The 24,568-nt window shown below is 41.2% G+C and overlaps 1 protein-coding gene across 1 annotated transcript in view; it reads right to left on the bottom strand.

The window, feature by feature from the left end:
- LOC148030374 (polyadenylate-binding protein-interacting protein 11-like) overlaps positions 1–24,568 on the bottom strand; it is a 45,278-nt gene that overhangs the window by 2,083 nt on the left and 18,627 nt on the right. Inside the window, exon 9 of the mRNA XM_087686700.1 lies at positions 14,117–14,178. Coding sequence (XP_087542826.1) covers positions 14,117–14,178 — 62 coding nt within the window. The remainder of the gene's footprint in view (positions 1–14,116; positions 14,179–24,568) is intronic.

Raw genomic sequence — 24,568 nt, 5'->3', positions numbered from 1 at the left:
ACTCAAGAGGGCAACTGACCGAGAAACATCTAGTCGAGTGTGAATGAGCCAGATCAATGACACATTTGTCACCACATAAGACGTGTGCTGGGATACTTTGGACCCTGGGTCACATATATCTATTGTGAGATGAAAATGCCTATGGACATCTAAAACACCTCTAGTGCAAGGAAAGAGTGAAGGAAACCAAGATCTATCATCTCCCTAGTACGAGCAAAGTGCAACATGACTCCTTGTAATGATCAAGTCATCCATGTAAAGGTTAACAACCCATCTGGCAATCTGAAACTGAGGCTGAGGTCGTAATCTGGCCAGTAAAAGCCATGGTCAAGACTCAAGAAAAAACCAGTCAATATGTTGATACCAAGGTGTCTACTTCAGGCCATATAGGCCTTGATCCTCTAATCCTAGGGCATGGAACCCAAGTGGTTGCTCCACATAAACCTTCTAATGAAGATCACCATTGAAGAAGGTATACCATATGTCTTAACCATCATAAGAAACCCTAGCCCTAAAACAACTAGGCATCCTAAGTATCCTAACTATCCTAAGTGACAGTTTAGACTAGCTAGAAGATCCAAACCAGGGAGCAAAGGGCATCAAATGTGAACCTTCATGAGATGGTAAACAGGGCCCCTCCATGGTATGGACTCACTGATCTAGGAAAACATAATAAATCTTAGAACACACACACACACACATATATACGAGGTCATGGTTGAACAAGTTCATCCAAAGGGATACAGCAACCTATGATAGAACAAGGTATGACAAATCATGTGACAAAAGGTATCAAGTTCAAGGCTTGCTGAAAAGCCAAGAACTTTGGCTGGGGAAGAGCCTTCCTGAATACATCTACCCGATTGTCCTCAATGGGTAAACAAGAAATTGCATATCTTCCACTTACATGTGCTCACGAACATAATGATATTGAGCCTCAATATGCTATGTCCAGGCATGGAAAACAAGATTCTGGCAATGGCAAAAGCACTCTCAACTATTAGTGTAGAGAAGTGTCAGAGTTGTCTAGTGTACACATTAGAGTTTTGCAAGTAACTTGTGGAGCCAAACACACTCCACAATGGTTGTGATTGCTGCTCAATACTCAACTTCAGCTTGACTATCATTGCTTGTGTGTGTTGATATTGTTTATACACGGTGACACAAAAATCCGTGTTTATTTACATACATATCTATGAATCCATGTCACTTCACGAGGATAAGAACCAAGTGTAGAACTCGGGGTTGTACCCGAGCGTGGCACACGCATCTAGTATTTGTGGCAGCTGACTTAATACTGATAGATACTTTGCCACGTCGAGTAGCATGGAACCTTGACCAAGTCTACTGGCAATATGTAACTCCTCCTCAGTGAGAACCTTATCAATCAAAGGGCCCTGTAGCCTAGTCCCAGCCAAATCCGCACCCCGAATGTTAGTGAGCACTCGAAGGGAAGTTGGTGCCACGTAGGTTAGGTCTCTTTGAGACCGCCATTTGGCCAATCGCTCTTCTGAGACCGTCATGATCTGAGCCCCTAGTTCGGCCATTACAACGCGGCTTTCGCACCAACGCTGCTCAAATTGACTCTGGCCTGCTAACAGTCGCTTTAGTAGCTCTATGTCTACGAGATTCGATCGGCAGAGCACTTCATTGAACGTGACGGTTAAGCGTAGTTCGTCAGCCTCCTTGTCAGGGATGAGTCGCATCTGTTCATGTAGGAGCCTGTCGTAGTGCCCGTTAAGACTAGATGTAACAACTTTAATCTGCTTGTTACTGAACCAAGAAATAAGAGATGTACCCAAAAGAAACAATTGCCACTGTGGGAGACATGAGTTTCTGAATAACCACTCTCTATCTATATATCCATGCATGGTAAGTGAAAAATCAGCATAATAAAAAGGACCTAAATCCTAGATACCTTTTAAGATATAGGATGCCATACTTCATTGCTTGCCAATGAAGAACAAAAAGGTTGTACAATAACCTGTTTAATAGGAAGATTGCATATTGAAAATCTAGTATGATATGGCATACATAAATCAAACATCCAACCACTTGCTGATAAAGACTAATATCAAACACTCCACTACCATCATTGAAAGAGAATTTGAATCCGAGCTCCAAGAAATAGACACAGGCTTACAATTTTCAAATGGAAAGAGCAGAAGGAGCTGTCCAACATACCTGGATTCTACCATAATGACACCCCCCCTTAATGGTTGCAAATTGAATACCTAAATAATAATAATAACAAATATTTGTGATGGCAATGTCTCCTGTAAATCATTCTTGAAGGCTATAAGTTCACTAACATTGGTTTCACTCACAAGCATATCATCAATATAAAGGATAAGAATTAGAAGATCCAAATCCTCATGTCAAATCTGAAGTCTAGCCCTTGTAGGGATATTATGAAAGCCAAGATGTAGTAGTGAGAATACATGCAGCCATACCAGCCCAATGAGAGGGATTTCTTCAAGCAACATGTTTTACCTTCGGAGCCTGACTTCAAAACCTAGAAATTGAGAGACATAAACCTCTTCAATTAAGTAGCCATGAAGAAATGCCATCTCAATGTCCAGCCAATATGCTTGCCAATGAAAGGAGCAAAAGTCTCCTTAGAATCAATGCCTTGCTGTTGAGCATAGTCCTTTGCAACTAACCATGTTTTGTACCTCTTAATAGAACCGTCTTTTTTTTTCTTTTTAAAATCCACTTGGTATCAATGGCAATGCTTGTTGAAACCAGCCTTTAAAAATAATCTACAAGACAGTGATCATAAACTAACTTGCACACATGAAATAATTTAGTAAATAAACTAAAGACTCATTGAACGAGAGAGCTAGAATGCTCATACATGGTAGACAATACATGATAGGCTCCAAAGGTCTTGGCATCCCTTTCGGTATTTCTTTATCATTATTCAAAGCTTTACACAAATCACAAGTGACCTATTATCACAAACCAATATTCTCTTAATGCCAATGATTCTCGTATGACTTGTTGAATCACCCCCAACTTGTCTCCAACACATTATCCTCAATTGCTCTCACCAACCTCGATCAAATGTGCAACAAATCTATCCATTCACACTCTAACAAGTGTAACACATAAGAATGCACCAATGACCTGTGAAAGTGACATTCAAGGTGCAAAGTTGGTCTCATATTGTTGCGCACTGCAAACAATGTATAAAACATCCAAATATCAATTCCAAATTGATCTAATCTATCCTATGAAGCTAAAGCCTCGTCCCTTTTTATAAATCAATTCAACTACCTCCAAAGCCCCAATGGAATCCCACATAGTTTCTCTCACAAACAGAGGAATTTCATACATTGAAACTATGATAATATCACTTTCTTTGTAGCAAAGTTATCCAAAAAGTGCATAAGGCTTGAGATCTTGAAGAAAAAGAAAGGCATCGCCTATACTATTGTAATTACCTGTTTTCAAAAAAATTAGATAAAAAACAACATATCCTGCTGTAAATGAAATTGCAGAGTTGCCTAACGGATTCCCCATATCGAGAGGAGAAGATTGACTACTGTCCTAATTCCATACACACTGTTAGTTCATGCTCCAAGGCTGAAAACTGCAATGTCTACAACAAAGAATAGAAGAATTGCGATCTCCAAACTTGTGCTTCTCAAATGAGAGAGAGAAACCCCGGATAGCCAAGATCAAGTTTCTAAATGAATAATCAATTGCTCCTCAATTCAATCTAGCTTTTTATCAAGGACTAGTTAATGACTTGCTCATCAATCATAAGTGAGACACTCACCTGACCAAACTTAGGCTCAAGGCCTACTTTATAACTTGAGCTGCTTGAAACTTTCAAATGATCATTAAACCTAAGGTGCAAACTTTCAATTAATGAAAGTTTCACGTTGCACCTTGTTTCTTTTGCCCTATCTTTGTACCACATAGCCTATACACTTATCCACTATATGCCCCAGTGTCAAATCTTCATTCTTGATGCAATGGCAACTATGCCAAGAGCTCGGGATACAAGACTTAGAGCTCATTTTAATTAGATCACTAAGCCCATTGCTCATTCTGGTGACATATTTCCCTCTTGAAACTTTGCAAGCAAACCCGATTGCACATAGTTTAAATGCATGTCATACCAAATGATCAATACATGTTTCCAACAACTAAGCATACTGCCATTATTGCAAGTATTCTCAATGTACAGTTGCCCCTATATGTTTCCAAGTAAGCAAAATGCAAAACTCAAAACACAAAAGCACAAACACAAATAGAGAAAGAAGAGATCTCTGAAGTGAATGAATCAATGCAATAAATGAATGTAAGAGTATATAGAATACTCAAGGACAGAGCAATGTCGAAGCGTGACATCCACCAAAGACAAATCCCAAGTATTGTAACCACCAGTCATAGCTGTCAGAGTGTACACAAGATAAAAACACTAATCACCAGAGGCTGTGGAGCAACACTAGGCGACAGTAGAGGTGATGGAAGATGATGTAGGTAGCAACCTAGACTGCAAAAGCAGCTGTGGAGGGAGTCGCTGGAGAGAGAAACATGACGCCAAATGCTAGGGCGGAAAATGCAAGCAAAAACAGGTGCTGGAGGAGCTAGCCATAGCGAGAGGACACTAAACACAGCAAAGAGAAGTCGCCAAGCAGCAAGGCAATTACTGGAGGGTAGTCGCCAAGTGCTGGGAGGGCTGATGAAAAGGCAACAATAATTGCGAAGACTAGACAACCATTGAGTGGAAGGCTGATGATGGCTGTTTCTGGAACCGCTCGCCATTTAACAAAAATTTTGGTAATTTACTATTTTTGGACTATTTTAAAGAGCGAATCAATATGTAATGAATTTTTAGCTCAACATTCACTATGCTAGTAAACAACAAATCACATCTTATGCATGCTATCAAAGTGATACTCCATTGCACTAGTTAATAATGAAGAAAAGCTATAGGAACAAAAGTATTTGCCACACTAATCATAGTGTCTTAAAGCTTGCTCTTTACTAAGACAAAAGGTTGCAACAAACCCAATAGCTTCATTGAGACAATGCAAATTCCTTACAGAAACATCCATTTCGTGTCTCAAAGTTGGCCAAAGAGAGACTTACTTGTCTTCTTAGTAGCATCAATACGTTGATGCTCTACAACTGTAGACCACAACTTTTATGCAACAATGAGAGTTACATAGCCTTGGCAAGGAATCTTGTTTTCCATGCTAGGACGAAACACATAGAGATACAGTATCACTACATTATTGCAAAGCTCTTCAATAGGACCATTGATATAGAGCATCACAAGATAGAGAATAGTGTCATAGATTTGTTTATCAAAGCACTTCTTCAGAACGTTCTTTGTCAGTATTTCAAATCCCTAATCCTTATGCTCCATCCGAGATATGAGAGGTGGTATTAGAGATTTGGTCATCCCTAGGACGATCACAAGCCATGTCAAGATAGTCTAGGGCAGAATTACCTAGCTTGGAGCAGCTTGGAGCAGCTTGAAACAGTCTCCAACATTTATTGTGTTATCTCAAGCAAACCGGGCAAGGCGGATAGGTACCATGTGGCAGCCTAGCAGCAATTGCTGCAAGTTTTCAGATTTTTCTTATTATTTATTCATTTGAATACAATCGTTTAGTTTTCAACCTGGCCGACCTGTTGTATTTGATTATTTTATTGTTGGCTATTTATAACCAGTCTGCCTAAGGTCACACACACATTCAGACTTCAGATTTTCTACATGTTGTACGTATTCTTCTTCCGTTTTCAGCATTCATACTTTGCAGCCTTCAGCATCTATTCTCTTTTTCTCTCTCTCTCTCTTCTCTCTGAGTTCACTTCTTTATTTTAATATGGTCATACGCTTCTGCATTCATTGCGCTCTGACAAGGCCAAGCATGTCAAACAAAAGGTCTAGCCCTCTAACTCAAATAATTACTATAAACAACCAAGATTTCCTCACTGGATACAAAGAATTTATATCCTTTCTAATTAATTTGCATAATTGACTACCTAATAAATTTAATAGATATCTAAAAAAGTGCATTAGATTTTACCATTGATAAGTGGTCACAACCGACAGTAGATGATGGTGAACCCACGCAGTGGTTAAAAGGAAGAAAGTACACACTTCCACCTTTATGACCCAATTGGACACCTCTAACCCAAACATAAGCATAGCACAGTCAAACTCACACACAAATATTATTAATGCCTTGAAGACAAGTGGTGGGACACTTAAAAGATTGTGTGACCAATGTGTTAACACTTGTCTCTTCTTTATGGTATGTCTTTTTTGGCTAAGAAATATCAATAATAGACACAACCAAATTAGTAAACATTGTTAGAACACAACCTTACTACTTTTCTAGAATGTCATCCTATTTGTAGGATCAATATTTTTAGTCCGATTCAAGGCTCCTAAAATTAGGGACCTTCGAAAATTTAGGAATCCCCTCCGCCAAACGTATCACGTAAAAGCTCCTTCCAAGCACATTACGAAAGCAGTGTTGGAAATGTTATATGGAGTTTCTATGCAAAGATATGTGTATTCTAAACTTTAAGCCTAAATATGCACATTGTACAAACTTATCATTTTATTCCATATCATAGAATATTCAAATCCTCACAAGCTACAAGACTCTTAATTCAATACCTCTTCAGACTGTATAAAATGTCTTTTAAAATCATCTCAAATAGAGATTCCAAATTCACAAGTACCTTTTGGTGTGATTTATTTGAGAACTTGAAAACTATTTTAAAGTTCTCCTAACCTTTTTATCCTTTTGGATATATTAAAAGCTTAGGTTAGTAAATGTAAGTTACAATGGATGAAATATATTCAATTATTGAAGTTTTCTTACAATAGTACAACGCTCTCATCCATAGGGAAAGCTCCAAATGAGATAATACAAGATAAACGGATTCCTTCTCCATTCATTCACACTAAATATGCTCACAATTATAATCTTAGCTTATTTCCAAGACTTAATAATTCAAGAAAATAAAAATAAAGAATATGTGAAGCCACATTTTTATAAATTATTTAAAATATTACAACCATGGATATATAAAAGAAATGAAAACAAGTTTAGAATTGAAGATATATAATCCCTTTCCTTAAAGAAACATGTTTCTCCTCAAGTTTCAACCCAAGTCTTGCAGGGGTACGCTCGGCTACAATCAACCTGAGAGTGAGAAAAAGTATTTCTCACTCTCATAACATCATGCACCTAAAAAATGCTAATCCTAAAAATAAGGAATGACTTTCTAAACATTGTAAATTTATGGTTAGACAATGCTTACTAAATTTAGTTGTCTCTATTATAGACAGTTCTCAGCCCAAACAGAAAGGCCATACAGAAGAGACCGAGTGTTAAGACACTTGTCACACAAGCTTCCAAGTGTTTCACCTCAACTTGTATCTATTTCTTTTAGATATGCATGGCTATAAGTTTCTAAATACTTGTCATATTTAGCTTTAGTTATTCATTTATTCTATTTTGTCCAACTATTAAGTCTCAAAATAAGTAAATATTATAACTCCGAGCATACTACATTATACAAGGTAATGACAGCTTTTTAAACTTTAGAAATTTTGACAAACTCAGTGTGCATGCGTACATAGTTGCCAAGAAACGTGTTTTCTATGCATAGGAAACAAATAGGCGTTTCAAAAATGTAAGAAACACCCAAATTGATCTTTATGCTCATGTATTCCCAATTAGCTCATTTTTTTGTTGGATCCATTAATGACTTTTTTAGTCAAATCTAGTCATTCATTATGACCTATTTCATCTAGGACTTCAAACCTAGGATATTTAGTTTGGGATTTCTGATTTCATTATCATTTGAGGTTTGCACATGTTTATTAGAAAGCTTTTATGATGCATATGTCACATAGTCCATGAACCCATTTTGATGTTCTATAGACACAGATTATTATTGCTATTTTAACATTGATCATAGTTTGCATGTTTGGGTAGATCTATGGCATTATGCTTCTTTTATATTCATGAAATCTAGAATCTGGATAATGAATTGTGAAATACAATGTACCGTATATGCATTATATAAATTGTTGGTCTATTGATTGTTCACTTACATTTTGTATAATGTTAAATTATGTTCAATATAAATTATGTTGTGGCCGATGAAACTTGGAAGTATAATTATATGTATATAAATTTTCAATAAGAAAGAAACCCATTTCTTATATTTTAGGAAACTCATATGAAACTTTGGAAACATGTTTCATACCTCCCATTTCTGAAACTCTCGGCAACTATACATTCATGAACCATGCACCACACATGACAATTTTGGCAACAAAGGCATGAACTACTTGTTGAGAAGTGTATGGAAAAATGACAAAAAGGCTAGTTACGCAGAATGATGACAGCACTTTGATTGCCATGATGGCTGCAAAGAGAGCCAGTAATGGAGTCACAGCAATTGCATGCAGCCCAAGGAAATTTGCAAGAATTTAAATCCACCAACACAACATCATGAATGAAGAGGAATTAAGAACAAAGATTATAAAATAAGGGCACATCTCGCAAGGTGAAACCTGGAGTTTGTGCAGCTGCAGAAGTCCCAATGCAGGGCTTCAAGACTCTAAATAATAGCATAGAACACAAGGTGTGGTACCAACACTGCCAGTATTGACAACGGAAATAGGTAAGAAGTTTGTTCTAATACCACCGTTGGAACAGCCAAGAGCACAAGCAAACACTAGTACATGTAAGGCGGAGAGAAAAAGGAGTCAAACTGGAAGTATAAACCCTAAATCAAAAACTAACAAGCTTGCTCCATCGAAATTAGAGGACTCACACACTTAGCTGATTCCGAAGTGGAGCCACATCCTCGAGCTCCATACAGAGTAAGCAAGAAAGAGACTCATGAGCTCCAGCCACAGATTGAGAAGTTGCTGACAAAGAGGATGATTCGAATCATCTCCTTTTTTACTTTTTCAAAGAAAAGTTAGATTTTCCCCACCTCTAGTGTGCTAGGGCGGAAACTTGTATCTATGTGTTGATTATCAAGGGATCAACAAGCCAACAATTACGAACCAAATCCTCTATCCAGATTGACGAGTTGTTGAGACAGTTGGCGGCAGTGACTGTTTTCTGTAAGCTGGATTTTCAAGTATGCACCAGCTCCCTTCTCCTGGATAATAGTTAAGAGGAAGGGGATAATTCAGGTGACCTCCTCTCTCTTCCTGTTCCCAGAAAAAAAAGGTGGATGACAGCATGCACCCATGCTGGGTGTTCAGAAATCTGGACATCAAGAATCTCAACAAGCTAAGCAATTTTTCCCCCCAGCTTGAAAAGCTGTTGAACTAGTCAATTGTTGTGACCATTTTCAATAAGTTGGATTTCAACTCCTGCTACCACCAAACCAAAATCTCTGCATAGCATGTGAACCAGCAGCATTTCAGGGCTGTTCCTAATTCTCTTGTTACCCTTTAGCTTCAAGTTATGCATTGGCAACTTTCTTCAGATAAGGATCTTTTCAAATTCCTATGTAAATTTGTCATTGCTGTCCTTCAAGACATTTTTACCATAATTAAATCTGTTGAGGAAGAATCAGCTCTTCCTCAAAGAAGAGTTTCAGGCCCCAGGCCTGAATTGTACACACCTAATTTAAAGTTTCAGGGACATTTCAAAATTTCAAGGTAAAGTAGCTTGTCACACAATACTCCCCATCCATACAAGTTAGTCAATTTAAGAAACATACAAGTACAGTTGAACCGAAAATGACTAAAGACCCATAATAGAGACCATTGAAAATCATGTTCTGTAATTGCATGTCATCCAGGATCAAATACAATAAGCCTTACCATATGCAAGAGAACATCTCACAAGCTACACAATATAAAAAGAAAAACTCGCTTTCCTCTACATATATTTAATACGTTATTCCATGGGTCTGAATGGAAAAAACAAATTGGTATCAAAGCAACTATGATTCCAGAAAAGGATCAATACCATGGTTGTTTGTTAAAGGACAACCACAATGCATGTCTTTATGGCTATGAAATGCAGAAAAATTCAAGTTGGCGCAGCTTCGAATATGCAGGATGTGTCAAAATGACTAACTGATCAGAGAGACGGTAGGGTTTGCAAGGGAAAACACAGTGTGTATATGGCAAACACTGAGAGAGAAAAGAAACACAAAAGATGATGAAAGATGAATCATGCTGATGAAGTGAATCTGATACAAGGATGCCGTAGCACAAGGAAGCCCTGCAGTGCAAGAAGACTGCCGAAGAAGCCTTTGAGCCTACAAACCCAGGATGAGGAGGTGTCGCCTCGAGCAAGGACACTACTGTCAAAGGGTGAGGAGCCTCTGAATCTGCAAACACAGGGATGAAGAGTGATACCTACAAGCAGGGAGACAGCCGATGAAGCCTCCGTCTGCAAACGCAAGCTTGATGAGGTGACACCAGTTGCTGGAGTGACATCAAAAGGGTGGAAAGCAGCCAAGAACCAAACACAAGGTGCAACTGCCTCTGATGAAGGTGACGCCTGTTGGAGAGAGGCGCCAGATGGTGAGGAACCTCCCTAGCATCCAAACACAAGAAGGTGGAGCCGCCAAAAGGGTGGAGGATAATGCCAAAGAGTGTGAACTCCAAACGCAAGGTGTAGGAGCACTAAAGATGATGTTGCCAACAATGGAGGATGGACACCAGCTGAAGAGGAGCACACTGCCACCATAAACGCAGCCAACTGGAGATGAAGGTTGGCAACAAGAGAGTGTGGAGATGGTGGTAGGAGAGGAGAGAGAGAGTGTCAGAAGATTGATGAAGAGAGAATGGGAGTGATGGACTGAAGAATCAGCCGTAAGGAATTAATGAGAGAGTGGTCTATTAATAGGCACAATCAGTCTAGGGTGGCGCCCCTTTTTGGGGCTACAAACCCTAAACGCAGAAACATAAAAAAAGGAACTGTGGGTGATGGGTGAAGGGTTTCTCAACACCCCCTCTCAAGCCCAAAAAGGGTAACAAGAGAAGAGTGAGGTGGAGATGGAATGTTACATGCTGAAGAATGCTCATGCAGCAAGTGCCACTCGGACAGTGTCCCTTGTGAGAAAATTGTTCACTTGCTCAAGCACCCCAGTACAAAGACGATGAAATCATGCAATGCATAGAAGGAATGTCGCACTTTGTGTGGTGCTGAGAAGCATAAGGATATGCATATACTCAATCTTGGGAGTTGGCTCCATGTTGACCAAGGGACGAAGAAGATCCACCCTATAATCTGAGAATACCACTTGAAAGGAGACCTTTAAAGAAAGTCAGGAGACTAGATGAGTTGTAGAACCCGAAACTCAACCTCGAGAGAGAAGCCACTAGCTCCGTGACTCCATGTTGGAAGGAATACGAAGGCCAAGCCACCAAGTTTCTCTGTTGAAGATCCAAGGGTCCCAATCTAAGTAGATCCTCTCGATCCTAGATATGAGTAGAGGAAATGACTGCTCAAAGGAGAGCCACTCCTCAAAAGTGAAAGGTAGTGGTATGTGAAGAACTTCATGGCACATAGGATCTCTCTTTGAATCGAAAGGAGTGGAAGTAGGAGTCCCCCTCTGAGGATAAAGTAAGAAAATCCCCCTCTGAATCCTAGTCTAAGAGAGAGAAAGAGAATGCAACCACTCATGGCTCGCGGACTGCGAAGCATCTGATGACGAAGGAAGTGCCGCCGGTCATGCTAAAGAAGGTATCTGGGGCTCGGAAGAAGCCAGAAAGCACCCAGAAGTGGCCTCTCGAACCTGAGTGGAAGAGGGTGGAGAAGAAGGAGGCTCACGATGAGCCAAGGGTGGGGAACAGTCGCGGGCTCTCAGGAGAGTGGACTGTGGAAGAGATGTGGACCGTGGAAGCCACTGTACCCAGAAGTGGGTGGGGGAAACCTCCGTGCAGTGGGATGGTCTCTCGGAGGGCTTATCGCCTCGTAAGGTCTTTGAGCCTCTATGTGCTCAAAAGGACTTAGTGTGCGTTGGTTGCGGCTTATTGAGTATAATACTCTAATAGCCGATACAGAACAATCTCTATGGCCTAGAAAGGAGAGGTGGCACAAGGAGTGCCTGGTGGAAAACGCATATACTCCAAGGGGGGGAGCAAAGATCGAAGTCGACTGTCTTCGGTGGGATGAACGTTCGTGCCACAGTAGTAGCACCCAATAGAAGGGCAATCTATCAATGGAGACGCCATGGTACCGGTATGGCAAACTAGAGAAGGGACGGAGGAAGGGAGAAAAAGAATCTCTCCCAATGTGCAGCGGAAATGATAGAGAAATGAATGTTGATACCAAACCCACCACCGGTCTTTGACTTCTTTGATGAAGAGGATCTTTGTGGCTCTCTGAGCACCTCCGGCTCTGATATCATATCAAAATGACTAAGTGACCAGAGAGACAATAGGGTTTGCGAGGGAAAACACAATGTATACGGCAAACACTGAGAGAGAAAAGAAACACGGAAGATGATGAAAGATGAATCATGTTGATGAAATAAATCCCATACAAGGGTGCCGTAGCACAAAGGAAGCCCTAGAGTGCAAGAAGACTGCCGAAGAAGCCTCTGAGCTTCCAAATGCAGGATGATGAGGTGTCACCTGGAGCAGGGAGATTGTCATCAAAGGGTGAAAAGCCTCTAAATCTATAAACGCGGGATGAAGAGTGGTACCTATGAGCAAGGAGACAACGGATCAAGCCTCCGTCTGCAAATGCAAGCCTAATGAGGTGACGCCAACTGTTGGAGTGACGTCAGAAGGGTGGAAAGCAGTCAAGAACCAAACACAAGGTGCAACTGCCTCTGATGAAGGTGACACTTGCTGGAGAGAGACGCCAGATGGTGAGAAACCTCCTTGGCAGCCAAACACAAGAAGGTGGAGCTGCCAAAAGGGTGGAGGATGACACCAAAGAGTGTGGACTCCAAACGCAAGATGTAAGAGCACTGAAGATGCTATTGGCAACAATGGAGGATGGACGCCAGCTGAAGAGGAGCACACTGCCACCATAAATGCAACCAACTCGAGATGAAGGCTGGCACCAAGAGTGTGTGGAGATGGTGGCAAGAGAGGAAAGAGAGAGATGATGGAAGAGAGAGTGTGTCAAAAGACTGACGAAGAGAGAATGGGAGTGACGGACTGAAGAATCAGCCGTAAGGAATGAATGAGAGAGTGGCCTATAAATAGGCACAGTCAATCTAGGGTGGCGCCCCTTTTTGGGGCTGCAAACCCTAAACGCAAAAAACGCAAAGTGCGGGTAATGGGTGAAGGGTTTCTCAACAGGATGCAGCGCTCTCTCTGTACATCCAACCAATAGATTCTAGAAAACTTCCGGAACAAAAGGAATACAGAGAAATTGAGGTGGGGAGGAAAAGCATGTCTTTAAAAACTTCATCAAGAAGGTGGGCAGGTTAATGCTGCAACTTCCCTCAGGGAAACTACTACTCTGCCAAGTTATAGAACAGCCACAACCACTGCCCTTCAGAAAACAGTGCTGCTACAGGAGAAACACAGCTCAGTCTAGATTAAAAGAATACCTTGCCAAAAAGCACCTCACTAGGTCACCACAAGTTACCCAGCCTAACCCAGAATAGAACACAGTAAGAGCAGAGCACACCACCAAGCTTGTATGACAATGCCATGGGCTTGAAAGCACCACTCGCTAAGTAGAAGCAACAGGATGAACTGAAATCCTTTTGTTTCACTCAGAATGCCAGCATTCTTTTCTGATATGAGAAACAAGTCCTGCTGATAGGCATATACAATGTTACAGTGCTTTTTGAGTATAGACCTTAGTATTATGCCCTCCTAGATAAGCTGTATACTCTAGCTTAAGGACTTTCCATTTATGTTCTTAGTTCCGTGATATAAAGAGATTGGCATTTCTTTTTGTGGGGTTGTATGTGACAATGTAGAAAAAGAATATGCATTAGCAGATCAATGTTTCTTAGGTGGAGTTGGTGAAACTGTACAATGACACCAATAACACAGGATCGTTTGAAGAACATTGACAGAATAATCCATGCAGAATTCAGTATACATATTACAACTCTGCTGCAGGTTACCCATTTTCATATACTCATGTTTAGCATCTATCTGCTTCAAATACTTAACCTGATAGGAAGTGAACCCAAGATTGCACCACTGCAATTCAAAGCTGCCAAAGCACTTTCAGCCTGCACAAAATCAAACAAGCAACAATCACATATGCATATAGAGACATAATGAAAGTGTTATATTGGTGTCACAAAAAACATGTATTAACAGTACATCTGAATTTTGTGTGCATGTATGTGTGTTCACGTGTCCTATGCATCTATGTGCATTTGATGTGCTCGTGTTCTTAGTGTTTTATATGTTGAGTGCGCGCGCACAAGAGAAAGAGAGAGAGAGAGAGAGAGATGTGTATTAACATCTACTAGAGGCCAAATCATCCTAAGAGACAAATCAATATACAACAATCCATGCCAAGTATCACACACACACACACACACACACACACACACACACACACACACACACACACAGATTGATGTTTGCAAAAGGCCGAGATAGCCTATGAGACCCAAGCATGTAACGTTGAGCAACCAAAAGCATTAAGTGCATTGCCTTATTAATTCCTATTTTGGTTTCCATTTACAGCCCTAAAAAGGCTTTATTTGTATCACCCTAGACAGTTCAATGACTTGTGCCTATAAATAGGGCATGGGCATTTATTACTCCACACTTACTCTCTCATTCATTCTTCATCATTCCCGCATCACACCTTCAACCTCAGCCCTCTACCACTGCTGTCCAAAACCCTACCCTAGCAGATATCTTAGTTCATGGTGTTGTCCAGCTGATCGTGATGCAATACTAGTAAGCGATTTCATCCTAAAGGTCTTCATCACATTGGTAACAGCTCTAGACACTCCACAATGCTGCATTTTGAGGCCACACAGTCTAGCTACCTATTCTTCATCATTTCCATTGCTCTCCCCTCGACGGATATAGCATATCTGTGAGAGTGCAAAACAGAAGGAGGAACACGAACACAATGGGAAGGGAAGAGAGAGAGAGCAAGAAGAAGAAGAAGAAGGAAGAAAATCTGCACTGATTGAGAATGAATGCTGAATACAAAGGAGGACTGATCGGTCCCTGCACACAACCCACAGCATCAATGAGGGCACCAAATCAGAGGGCACCAGATCAAGCAGATGAAGATGGCGGCACCAAAGACGAAGAGTGTTAAGGTCAAAGAGTGCACAACCTACAAAAGATGAGTGAATGCCGCCTCAACCAATGACTGCTATAAATAGCAGAAATATACCGAAACTGGCTGACCTGTCCACGTGGCCAAAATTGGCCAGCTGACTGCATTTAATGCAGTCGCAGGCTGCTGACATAGCAGAAAATGTTGGGAAATATGCCAACTGACTGGATAATGTCAGGTAGATGATGACAAGCTGGAAAATGCAGAAAATGAACCAGAAATGCACATTAAAAAAACCTGCCAAAGCTCCCACATCTTCGTCAAACTCTGACAGGAGCCCATAACTAGGAGATGACAGACTAACATGACTAAAATAGCTAGTGCACCATCTTGAATCCGCATCACCTGCCCAATCAAAGTCACTCCATCCAAAAAGAGTGGCCTCCTCTCCATACATGATCCCATAGAATCATGTCCCTTGTAGATAGCGCAAACGTGCAAAGCAGCTCTCCAATGAGCCTATGTAGGAATCTTCATGAAAGAAGACAAAAAGCCACCACAAAAGAGATGTCTGGCAGAGAGTGGATCAATCGAATCAAAGAGCCAACAAGGCACCTGTAGCAAGTAGCATCGAGAAGGGAATCACCTGCTGCCAATAACCAGGACTCTGGATCTATGGGGTAAGAAATAGGCCGACAGTCGGCCATACCAAAATCCAAAAGAAGCTCAAAAATGTACTTGTGCTAGGAAATAAAAAAGCCATGTGCCATCTAATAGATCTCCAACCCAAGGAAGAAGTATAGGATCCCAAGATCCGTCATGTCAAACTCTTGGCCCAATATTGTCTATGTCTGATCAACCTCCTATGTGTCACTCCCTATGATAATGAGGTCATCCACATACAAGATGACCAAGAAGAGAAGAAGAAGATGGTATTCGTGTATGGGATACACTCATATGTATGGGATGCACTCTTGGCTTAAGATGTATGAGATATACTCATGAGATGCCTATACTTGGTCGTTTTGGCATTGAGATGCTTATTTTTATGGTTAGCAGAGGTATGCTGATGCAAACAGTGATTTTGGCTATGTTGGCAATGTATCATGCCCTTTTGACAAAAGTTTCAGTCATACAGTAGAGGACTGATCACTTCCTAGCCTTGCCTTGACTCCTACAAGATGCTGTGAGCTTTCTGCTTGCAATTACAGAAGTGTACTTGGTCCCAAGAGAAAGTGCAAGTCTCACAAGGTGCTTACATGTCTTAGCAAGACTCTTGCTCAATTTAGAAGTTGCAAACAGAGTGCTGGACTGCATAGTTCAGCCACATATTTCTTATTACAGAATTTTCTGTATAAGACTTGTTATTGCATGCTTATGCTCATTGCGTAGAGGGGATCGAGACCTTCGATTTGAGTTAGAAAGTTCTACAATCGAAGTTGTCTAGCTCAAGATATTACCATTTTTGTGACGGGAGGTCGGGTTGGACTGCACTTTGCAATGGCAAGGAATAAGCAACAGTCTCTCTCGATCTCCGTGCCTAACCGGTCCCTACAAACTAGTATCAGAGCGTAAGGTGCTGCAGACAATTGTCAGGCTGAGGCAGAAGACCAGCATGGTGATGAGACAGCTCAAAGGCGAGCAGGAGAGTCACAAGTAGACTCGTGTGCTAGAGAGACAGTACAATCGACAAGTGCAAGCCTGCAGTATCGCAGCATGGCAGACTGGCGACCGTCTGATGGGCGACTCCAACAGATGTGGCATGTGGGTAGCGGGAGTAGCAGTCGACTGGAGCAAGCGACTACAGTTGACGTGGACCAGGTGCGCGACGGATAGCAGCTGAAGAGGGAGCAGATCACGTGACGCCTAGCAGGTCAACAAACCCGTCAAAATCTTCTATAAAAATCAATTTTTTTTTAAATTTCTTTTACCCACTGACGGGCGTTCACGCGTGGAGGCACAACTTCCAATTTTCATGCAATCTTGGCCCAAAAATTTGGGGCTTTTCCTAGATTTGGGGAATTTAATGCAGGGCAAGCAAATCTGTCTCGAAAATTGCAGGAATTTGTGACATTTTGTCCCTGAGATTTGGGGCTTTTCATGTACATGCACAAATTGGGCTGAAATTAACCCAATTTCTCGACATTGAGGCGCATTGGACCCCGTGCAATTTGGGGCTTTTACAATTTGGGTAAAATCTGTGCAGCATTTGGTCATTATATGTACATGCAGGTTGAATTCCACGCAATTTGGACATCAACACTTGGTAAAATTTGGGGGTTTTGCTGAAATTTCCTATTTTGGCAAAATTGGCCTATTCTATGCATGACAGAGAAAATGCAGATTTGTGTTTGATGCTTTGAGCACAAAATTTTGGGGCTTTTGACCGTTCGTCTCAAATTTTATGCCCGTGGGTACATGTACAACAAAAATTGCAGCTGAAATTTTGGGATTCCTCATGTAATGTGATGCATATGCCATTGGAACAGCTATAATCTGTTGGATAATGCTGTAGCACACGGTTTGGTGATTCTGAAAATTTAATTACAGATCTGAAATCTGTGCTTCTGCATGGTCATTTATTGCTGATTGGTACTTCTTTGTACCTTGGTCACTTGGGTGACAGTTTGGGCCTGCATTTGCTGGTTTTTTTGTCATATTTGGGCTGAAAATCATGGCTGGCAGCAATGACAACAGTAATCTGATGCACATAAAGAAGCTTGAAGGCGCAAATAGCTTTGCAGTTTGGCAAAAGCAGTGCTACAATATCCTGTTACAAAAGAAGCAGGCAAAGCCGATCAAAACCAAAGGGGCAAAGCCCGCGGACACGGAACAAAACCATTGGGATGAGTTAAATGAGCTTGCACGCTCAACCATAGAGCTATCGATTTCTGATGCCTTGCTCTTCAACATTGAAGGTTTGGATTTTGCATATGCTATATGGACTAGACTAAAAGAACTGTATGCACAAAAGAGTGCTGCAAGCAAAGTGTATTGGCTGAAAAAGCTTATGGATTTGCGTATGAAAGAGGGTATAGCAATGTCTACTCACTTGAGTGAGTTTAACTCCATTTTCAGCCAGTTGGTTCTTGAATTTCATGATTGATGAGGAATTTAAGGCTACTTTCTTACTTTGCACTCTATCAGAGAGTTGGGATACATTCAGGACTGCTATGAGCAATTCTAATGTAATCCTTTTGTATGCTGATGTAGAGAGTGCTCTACTTATGGAAGAGATGAATCGGCAGAACAATGCATCCAATAAGTCTTCCAATGCTTTGCATACTAGGGGCAGATCACAACAAAAGGGCAAATATGATGGCAAGGGACGTGGTAAATCACATGGCAAAGATGTTGAATGCCATCATTGTGGCAAGAAGGGTCACTTTAAATGTGACTACTACAAATGGAAGAAAGAGAAAGGAAAAGGCAAGAAGACAGATGATAGCAAGAAAGAGAAGAAGGACAGTCAACCTAAGAAGAGCAGTGTAAAAATTGAAGAGGTGAATGTAGTCACTCATGACAGTGACAGTGGGAGTGATGTACTCTTTGTCTCTTCACACTTTGGTGCACATGCTTTACTTGCAGATATAGATAATAACATGCATACCTGGATTGTCGATTCAGGTGCTTCCTTTCATGTCACCCCTCATGGTGAGTGGTTCTCCGCCTATACAGGGGGTCGATATGGTGTTGTCCATCTTGGGGACAACTATGCATGTGAGATTGTAGGTATTGACAGTGTGCAGTTACAGTTTCAGCATGGCTTTGTCTTTACACTTCAGCATGTACGGCATGTACCTCAGCTCAAGAAGAGCTTGATTAGCACAGGGCAACTAGATGATGATGGTTTTCATATCACCTTTGGTGATGGAAAATGGAAAATCTGTAAGGGATCTAGGGTTATTGCCAGAGGTTGCAAGAGTGATACTTTGTATCCACTTCATGTATCTAGTATGCGTGACCATGTTGTTGCCGTGACCGAGCAACCAAGCGTTTCTTTGTGGCATGGCCGGTTGGGACACATAAGTCAAATAGGAATGAAAGTGCTTTCTCATTTGGGTTACTTGCCTTGTCTTCATTATGCTGATTTTGAGCATTGTGATCATTGTATTTATGGCAAACATGCACAGACATCTCACAAAAAGTCTCTTTCTTTGAAATCTTCTCCTCTAGAGTTAGTACATTCGGATATATGTCAAATGCCAGGATTATCTTTTGGGGAAAATAAATATTGTCACCTTTGTTGATGATGCTACACGGAAAGTATGGGTTTACCCTATTCGTAGCAAGGATGAAGTGCTTGACAAGTTTAAAAAATTCTTGGCATTGGCTGAAAATCACACAAATAAGCCACTTAAGTGTCTTCGCTCTGACAATGGTGGGGAATATGTGTCCAAGGCCTTTCAGGCATTTTGTGACAGCAAAGGGATAAAGAGGAAGCTCATTGCCCCTCATAATCCGCCCCAAAATGGAGTTGCAAAGTGTATGAATCGGACCATACAGGATAAGGTCCGTACAATGCTGTCTCATGTTGCATTACCCCATGGCTTTTGGGCAAAGGCTGTTATGATAGCCGTTCACTTAATTAATCGGTCACCAAACAGGTCTTTGGAGAGGGGAGTTCCCCAAGAAGCATGGTCGAGCAAGCCACCTTCATATGCTCATCTGAAAGTGTTTGGCTGTGAGGCTTTTGTGCACATTCGTAAAGAAAAACATAGCAAACTTGAGCCAAAGTCTTGTAAATGCATTTTCCTAGGATATGGTAACGAGAGTGAAATGGGATATAGATTGTGGGATCCCGAGAAAAGGAAAGTAGTACGCAACAATGACGTTATCTTCCGGGAAGATCGTGTGCAAAACGGCCCGAAAAGACTGAGGAGATCCGTAGGGTTGTATTCCGGGAAAAAATACCTTTTGGACAACAAAATGTGCCCGTTGTACAGCAGCAAATACCTACTATAAATAAACCTGTAAATACAAGAAATGATGCTGGAAATGATCAGCCAGCTATTGCCCATGAAAATGAGCCATTACATATGCAAGAACAGCCAGGACAGCAAGCTGTTAATGCTGATTTGCAGGCTGAAATGCCAGGACAGCATGCTGAAAATGGAAATTTGCAGGAACAGTCAGCAAACAATGACCATCGGGTTAGGAGATCGTCTAGGGCTACTAGACAACCTGACAAGTTTGTTCCTGGTGCAATTAATGTGGCTGATTATGTCACGTTGAAAGACTATGGTGAACCATCTTGCTTCAAGGAAGCAATGGACAGACAGGATAGCAAGAAATGGTATAAAGCCATGTTGTTAGAGATGGAATCTCTTGAAAAAAATGGCACTTGGGACTTGGTGCAGTTGCCTAAAGGGCAGAAAACCCTTCCATGCAAATGGGTTTACAAGATGAAGGTCACTTCTAGTTCCTCACCAAAGTACAAAGCAAGATTGGTTGCAAAGGGATACAAGCAGAAGCATGGAATTGACTTTGATGAGATTTTCTCTCCTATAGTCAAGATGACTACATTGAGAACCATTTTGGGCTTGGTTGCAATTAAGGATATGGAGCTCATACAGATGGATGTAAAGACTGTGTTTTTACATGGTGATTTGCATAAAGACATATATATGCAACAACCTGAAGGGTTTGTTGAACAAGGGAAGGAAAAAATGGTATGTAAACTCAAAAGGAGTTTGTATGGGCTGAAAGAAGTACCAAGAGAATGGTATCATAAGTTTGATACATTCATGCAATCCCAAGGCTTTCATAGAAGTCAAGTGGATCACTACTTGTACACCAAGAAGGCAGCAAATGGCAGCCTGATTATCTTGGTTTTGTATGTTGATAACATGTTGATTGTTGGCAGGGATACTCATGCCTTGGATTCATTGAAGTAAAGTCTTCATGGCAGCTTTAACATGAAGGATCTTGGTGATGCAAATCACATTCTTGGCATGTAAATACTCAGAGATAGATCAAAAGGCTTACTCTATCTATCTCAGCAAGAGTATATCTCCAAATTTTTGCAGTGTTTCAATATGGAGGGGGGGAAAACAATTGGGGTTCCATTGCCCCCATATGTGAAACTTAGTGCAGATGACAGCCCTACATCTGATGATGAGAAGGCTGAAATGGCCAAGATACCATATGCTTCAGCTATTGGCAGTTTGATGTATGCTATGGTTGCTACACGTCCTAATATTGCCTTTGCAGTGGGAGTGGATAGCAGATACATGACAACCCCTGGCAAGAAGCATTGGGATACAGTGAAAGGTATTATGAGATACCTCAAAGGCACAAAGGAGTTGTGCATCTGCTTTGGAAAGCAGAAAGCATCTATTGTTGGCTTTACAGATGCAGACTATGCTGGTCATGCGGATTGCAAAAAGTCCACTTCTGAATATGTGTTTACATTCACATGAGGAGCAGTCTCTTGGATCTCCAAGCTACAAAAGTGTGTTGCATTGTCTACTACAGAGGCAGAGTATGTGACTGCCACTGAGGCATGCAAGGAGGCTTTATGGCTTTCCCGTCTAGTGGGAGAGCTTGGCATCACAGAGTTACCCGTTCTCCATTGTGATAGTCAGAATGCTATCATGCTAGCACAGAATCATGTCTTTCATGCAAAGACAGCACGTACAGGTGAAGTACCACTTCATTAGAGATGTACTTGACAGCAAGAGCATTAAGCTTGTCAAAGTGCATACAAATGATAACCTTGCAAACCTTCTCACGAAGGGTCTTCCAGCAGAGCGGTTTGCTCATTGCCGATAGATGATGGGAGTTAGATAGATATATGTATTTCAACTTTGTATATACCTAGACTTAGTTGATTCTTTTCTCCTCTTAAGGCACATTGCCTTTAGGTGTGGGAGGTTGTTGCGAATAAAGGCCTCGTGCCTTTTAAATATGCTCAGGTGTGAACACACCCTTAGCACTTGTACTTACACATCTATATCTATCTAAAAAACCTAAAGGTACACACTCGTCATTGTACCATAAACAAGCTCACTCTCTACTCTGCTCTCTCTCACTCTCTCTGTCTCTCACTGCGCGCAGCAACAGTCTCTCTCGATCTCTGTGCCTAACCGGTTCCTACAATGTACATGTGATCTATCCTCTTGATCTTTTCCTTTCATCTGAAATTCCATCCACTTAGTGAATTGGCCAACAAGTATATCCATGGTGGCTCGCATTTGGTGCATTTCATTCATCATTTCTGCATGGTTGACTATGCTTATTGCTATACGCGCCATCAATCTTCATGTTTTTCCATCATGGCTTCATATCTTTCAACATGCCTTGTTTTGTGCAAACATAAGGTGCGATTTAGAGCGCTAAGTCTTCCCATGTCTTGCAAATACTCTTCATAATCGACTCCAGGATTCTTTTTCCGGATTCTAAGTCCCTAGTATCCCTGATTTGTTGGTGTACAACCTCATTTGCCTTTGCTTTTCCCTTATTCCCTGCCATTGCAAAAGTGCAGTCCAACTAACCCCCTGTCACAAAAACGGTAATATCTTGAGCTAGACAACTCCGATTGCAAAACTTTCAGACTCAAATTGAAGATCTCGATCCCCTCTACGCAATGAGCATAAGCATGCAATAACAGGTCTTATACAGAAAATTCTGTAATAAGAAATGTGTGGCTGAACTGTGCAATCCAGCGCTCTGTTTGCAGCTGTAAGAGGCTTGTTTAGGCCTGTAAATACCCTGTGGATTCCAAATGAAACTTCCAAACTGAGCAAGTGTCTTGGTAAGACCTGTAAGCACCTTGTGAGACCTTCACTTTTACTCTTGGGATCAAGCACACCTCCGTAATTGCGAGCAGAAAGCTCGCAGCACCCTATAGGTGTTGGGTGTAAAGCCCCTTCGGGTGTAAACTCCCATTTATCCCACGTGTTTAAACTTACGGGTGTGAACACACCCTTTACTTGTACCCTAACATATAAATACATTTTTATTCTTTGTGTACCATGAAACACATTGGTACACTCTTACTCGATGCTCTCAGCTCTCTGCTCATTCCAAGCTCGCATTCTAGTAAGCACTCCAGCTCAACAAACTGGTATCAAAGCAGTTGGTTACAGCATTTGCACTTCCCAAGAGTGTCACAGGTCACGGGAAAGGATCCAATCAACAGACAACACTTGACGTGTGCAGGAGGAGGTTGAGCTAAAGGAAAGAGCGGAGGAAGAAGCAACCAACACAAGTCACACAAGTCGAGCTGAAGAAAAAGGCAACCAACGGGCATCAAGCGTACCACCGGACACCAGCTGCATCAAACGGAGTTGGAAAGCGACCAAGGAGCAGTTGACCAGCGAGACTAGCGTCCAACGAGCAGAAGACCAACGGCGCCAGCGATCAATCGAACAGAAGACTAGCGGGACCAACAGGTACCAACTAGCAGGCGACCAAATCTGATGGCGTCAAACGAGACCAATGCGGCAACCAAGCAAACATGCCATAGAGATCGACGTGGTGCCACTAGCCCAAACTCAACCAAAAAAAAAAGGTTGATTGTGAAGCGGATTATTCTAAGCCTTGGTTCGCGTTGCAAGCACGGTCTTCAAACCAGTGCATTTTTATGCCCGAAAATTTGGGGGCTTTCCCAAATCTAATGTTAGTTATACATAACAGGACAATTTGACCAAAAAATTGCAGAATTATACACATTGGTTCGAAAAATTTTGGGGCTTTTCTCATATCAATGAAACTTTGCTTAGCAGAGTCAAATTTGTTGACATTGATGCACAATTGACCTGAGAATTTTTTAGGCTTTTGCAAAATCTTGGCAAACTTTGCCAATTTTGCCCTATGGTCTCGGGTTTATGTAATGATGCAATTGATTCAGATTTGTCAGTAAAATTTTGGGGGTTTTGCTGAAATTTGAGAATTTTGGCAAAAATGATGTCTAAAATGTACATTGGAAACATTGCTGATGCAATCTTGGTGTTGTAAGCAATGAGATTCATTCCCACTTGTGAAATATTGAAGAAATTGCAAAGAATCCTGGTTTCTTCTATGTATCAGAAGTACTTGGTTACATGTGTATGCAGTACATATGTTGGGCAGCTTCCATTGAGTTGATGTATTGCTGAACAATCATTTTGCAGCAGTCTTAGTGATCATTTGCAGTTCTGGGATTATTGCAGATGTACTTTTGGTGATACTACTGAAGTGGGAGTCACCTGGAAGTGATGTATGCTTTGAGTATGTGCTGAAATTTCAGTTATACTGCTGAAAGTCATCAGTTCTACTGCTGTACATGTACTTGAATTAAACCTTGCTCTCGTTGACTGAAAATTTGGGCTGATATTAACTAAACATTCAGCTCATTGTTTGCTATTATAAATTGCAGTATTTTTTTG

This window comes from Lygodium microphyllum, chromosome 10 (assembly GCF_053477565.2).
Source record: "Lygodium microphyllum isolate KBCC chromosome 10, Lygodium_microphyllum_v1.1.10, whole genome shotgun sequence".
In the NCBI taxonomy this organism is placed as follows: domain Eukaryota; kingdom Viridiplantae; phylum Streptophyta; class Polypodiopsida; order Schizaeales; family Lygodiaceae; genus Lygodium; species Lygodium microphyllum.
The sequence above is the reverse complement of the archived record's forward strand: the minus strand, read 5'-3'. Positions and strand labels throughout refer to the sequence as shown.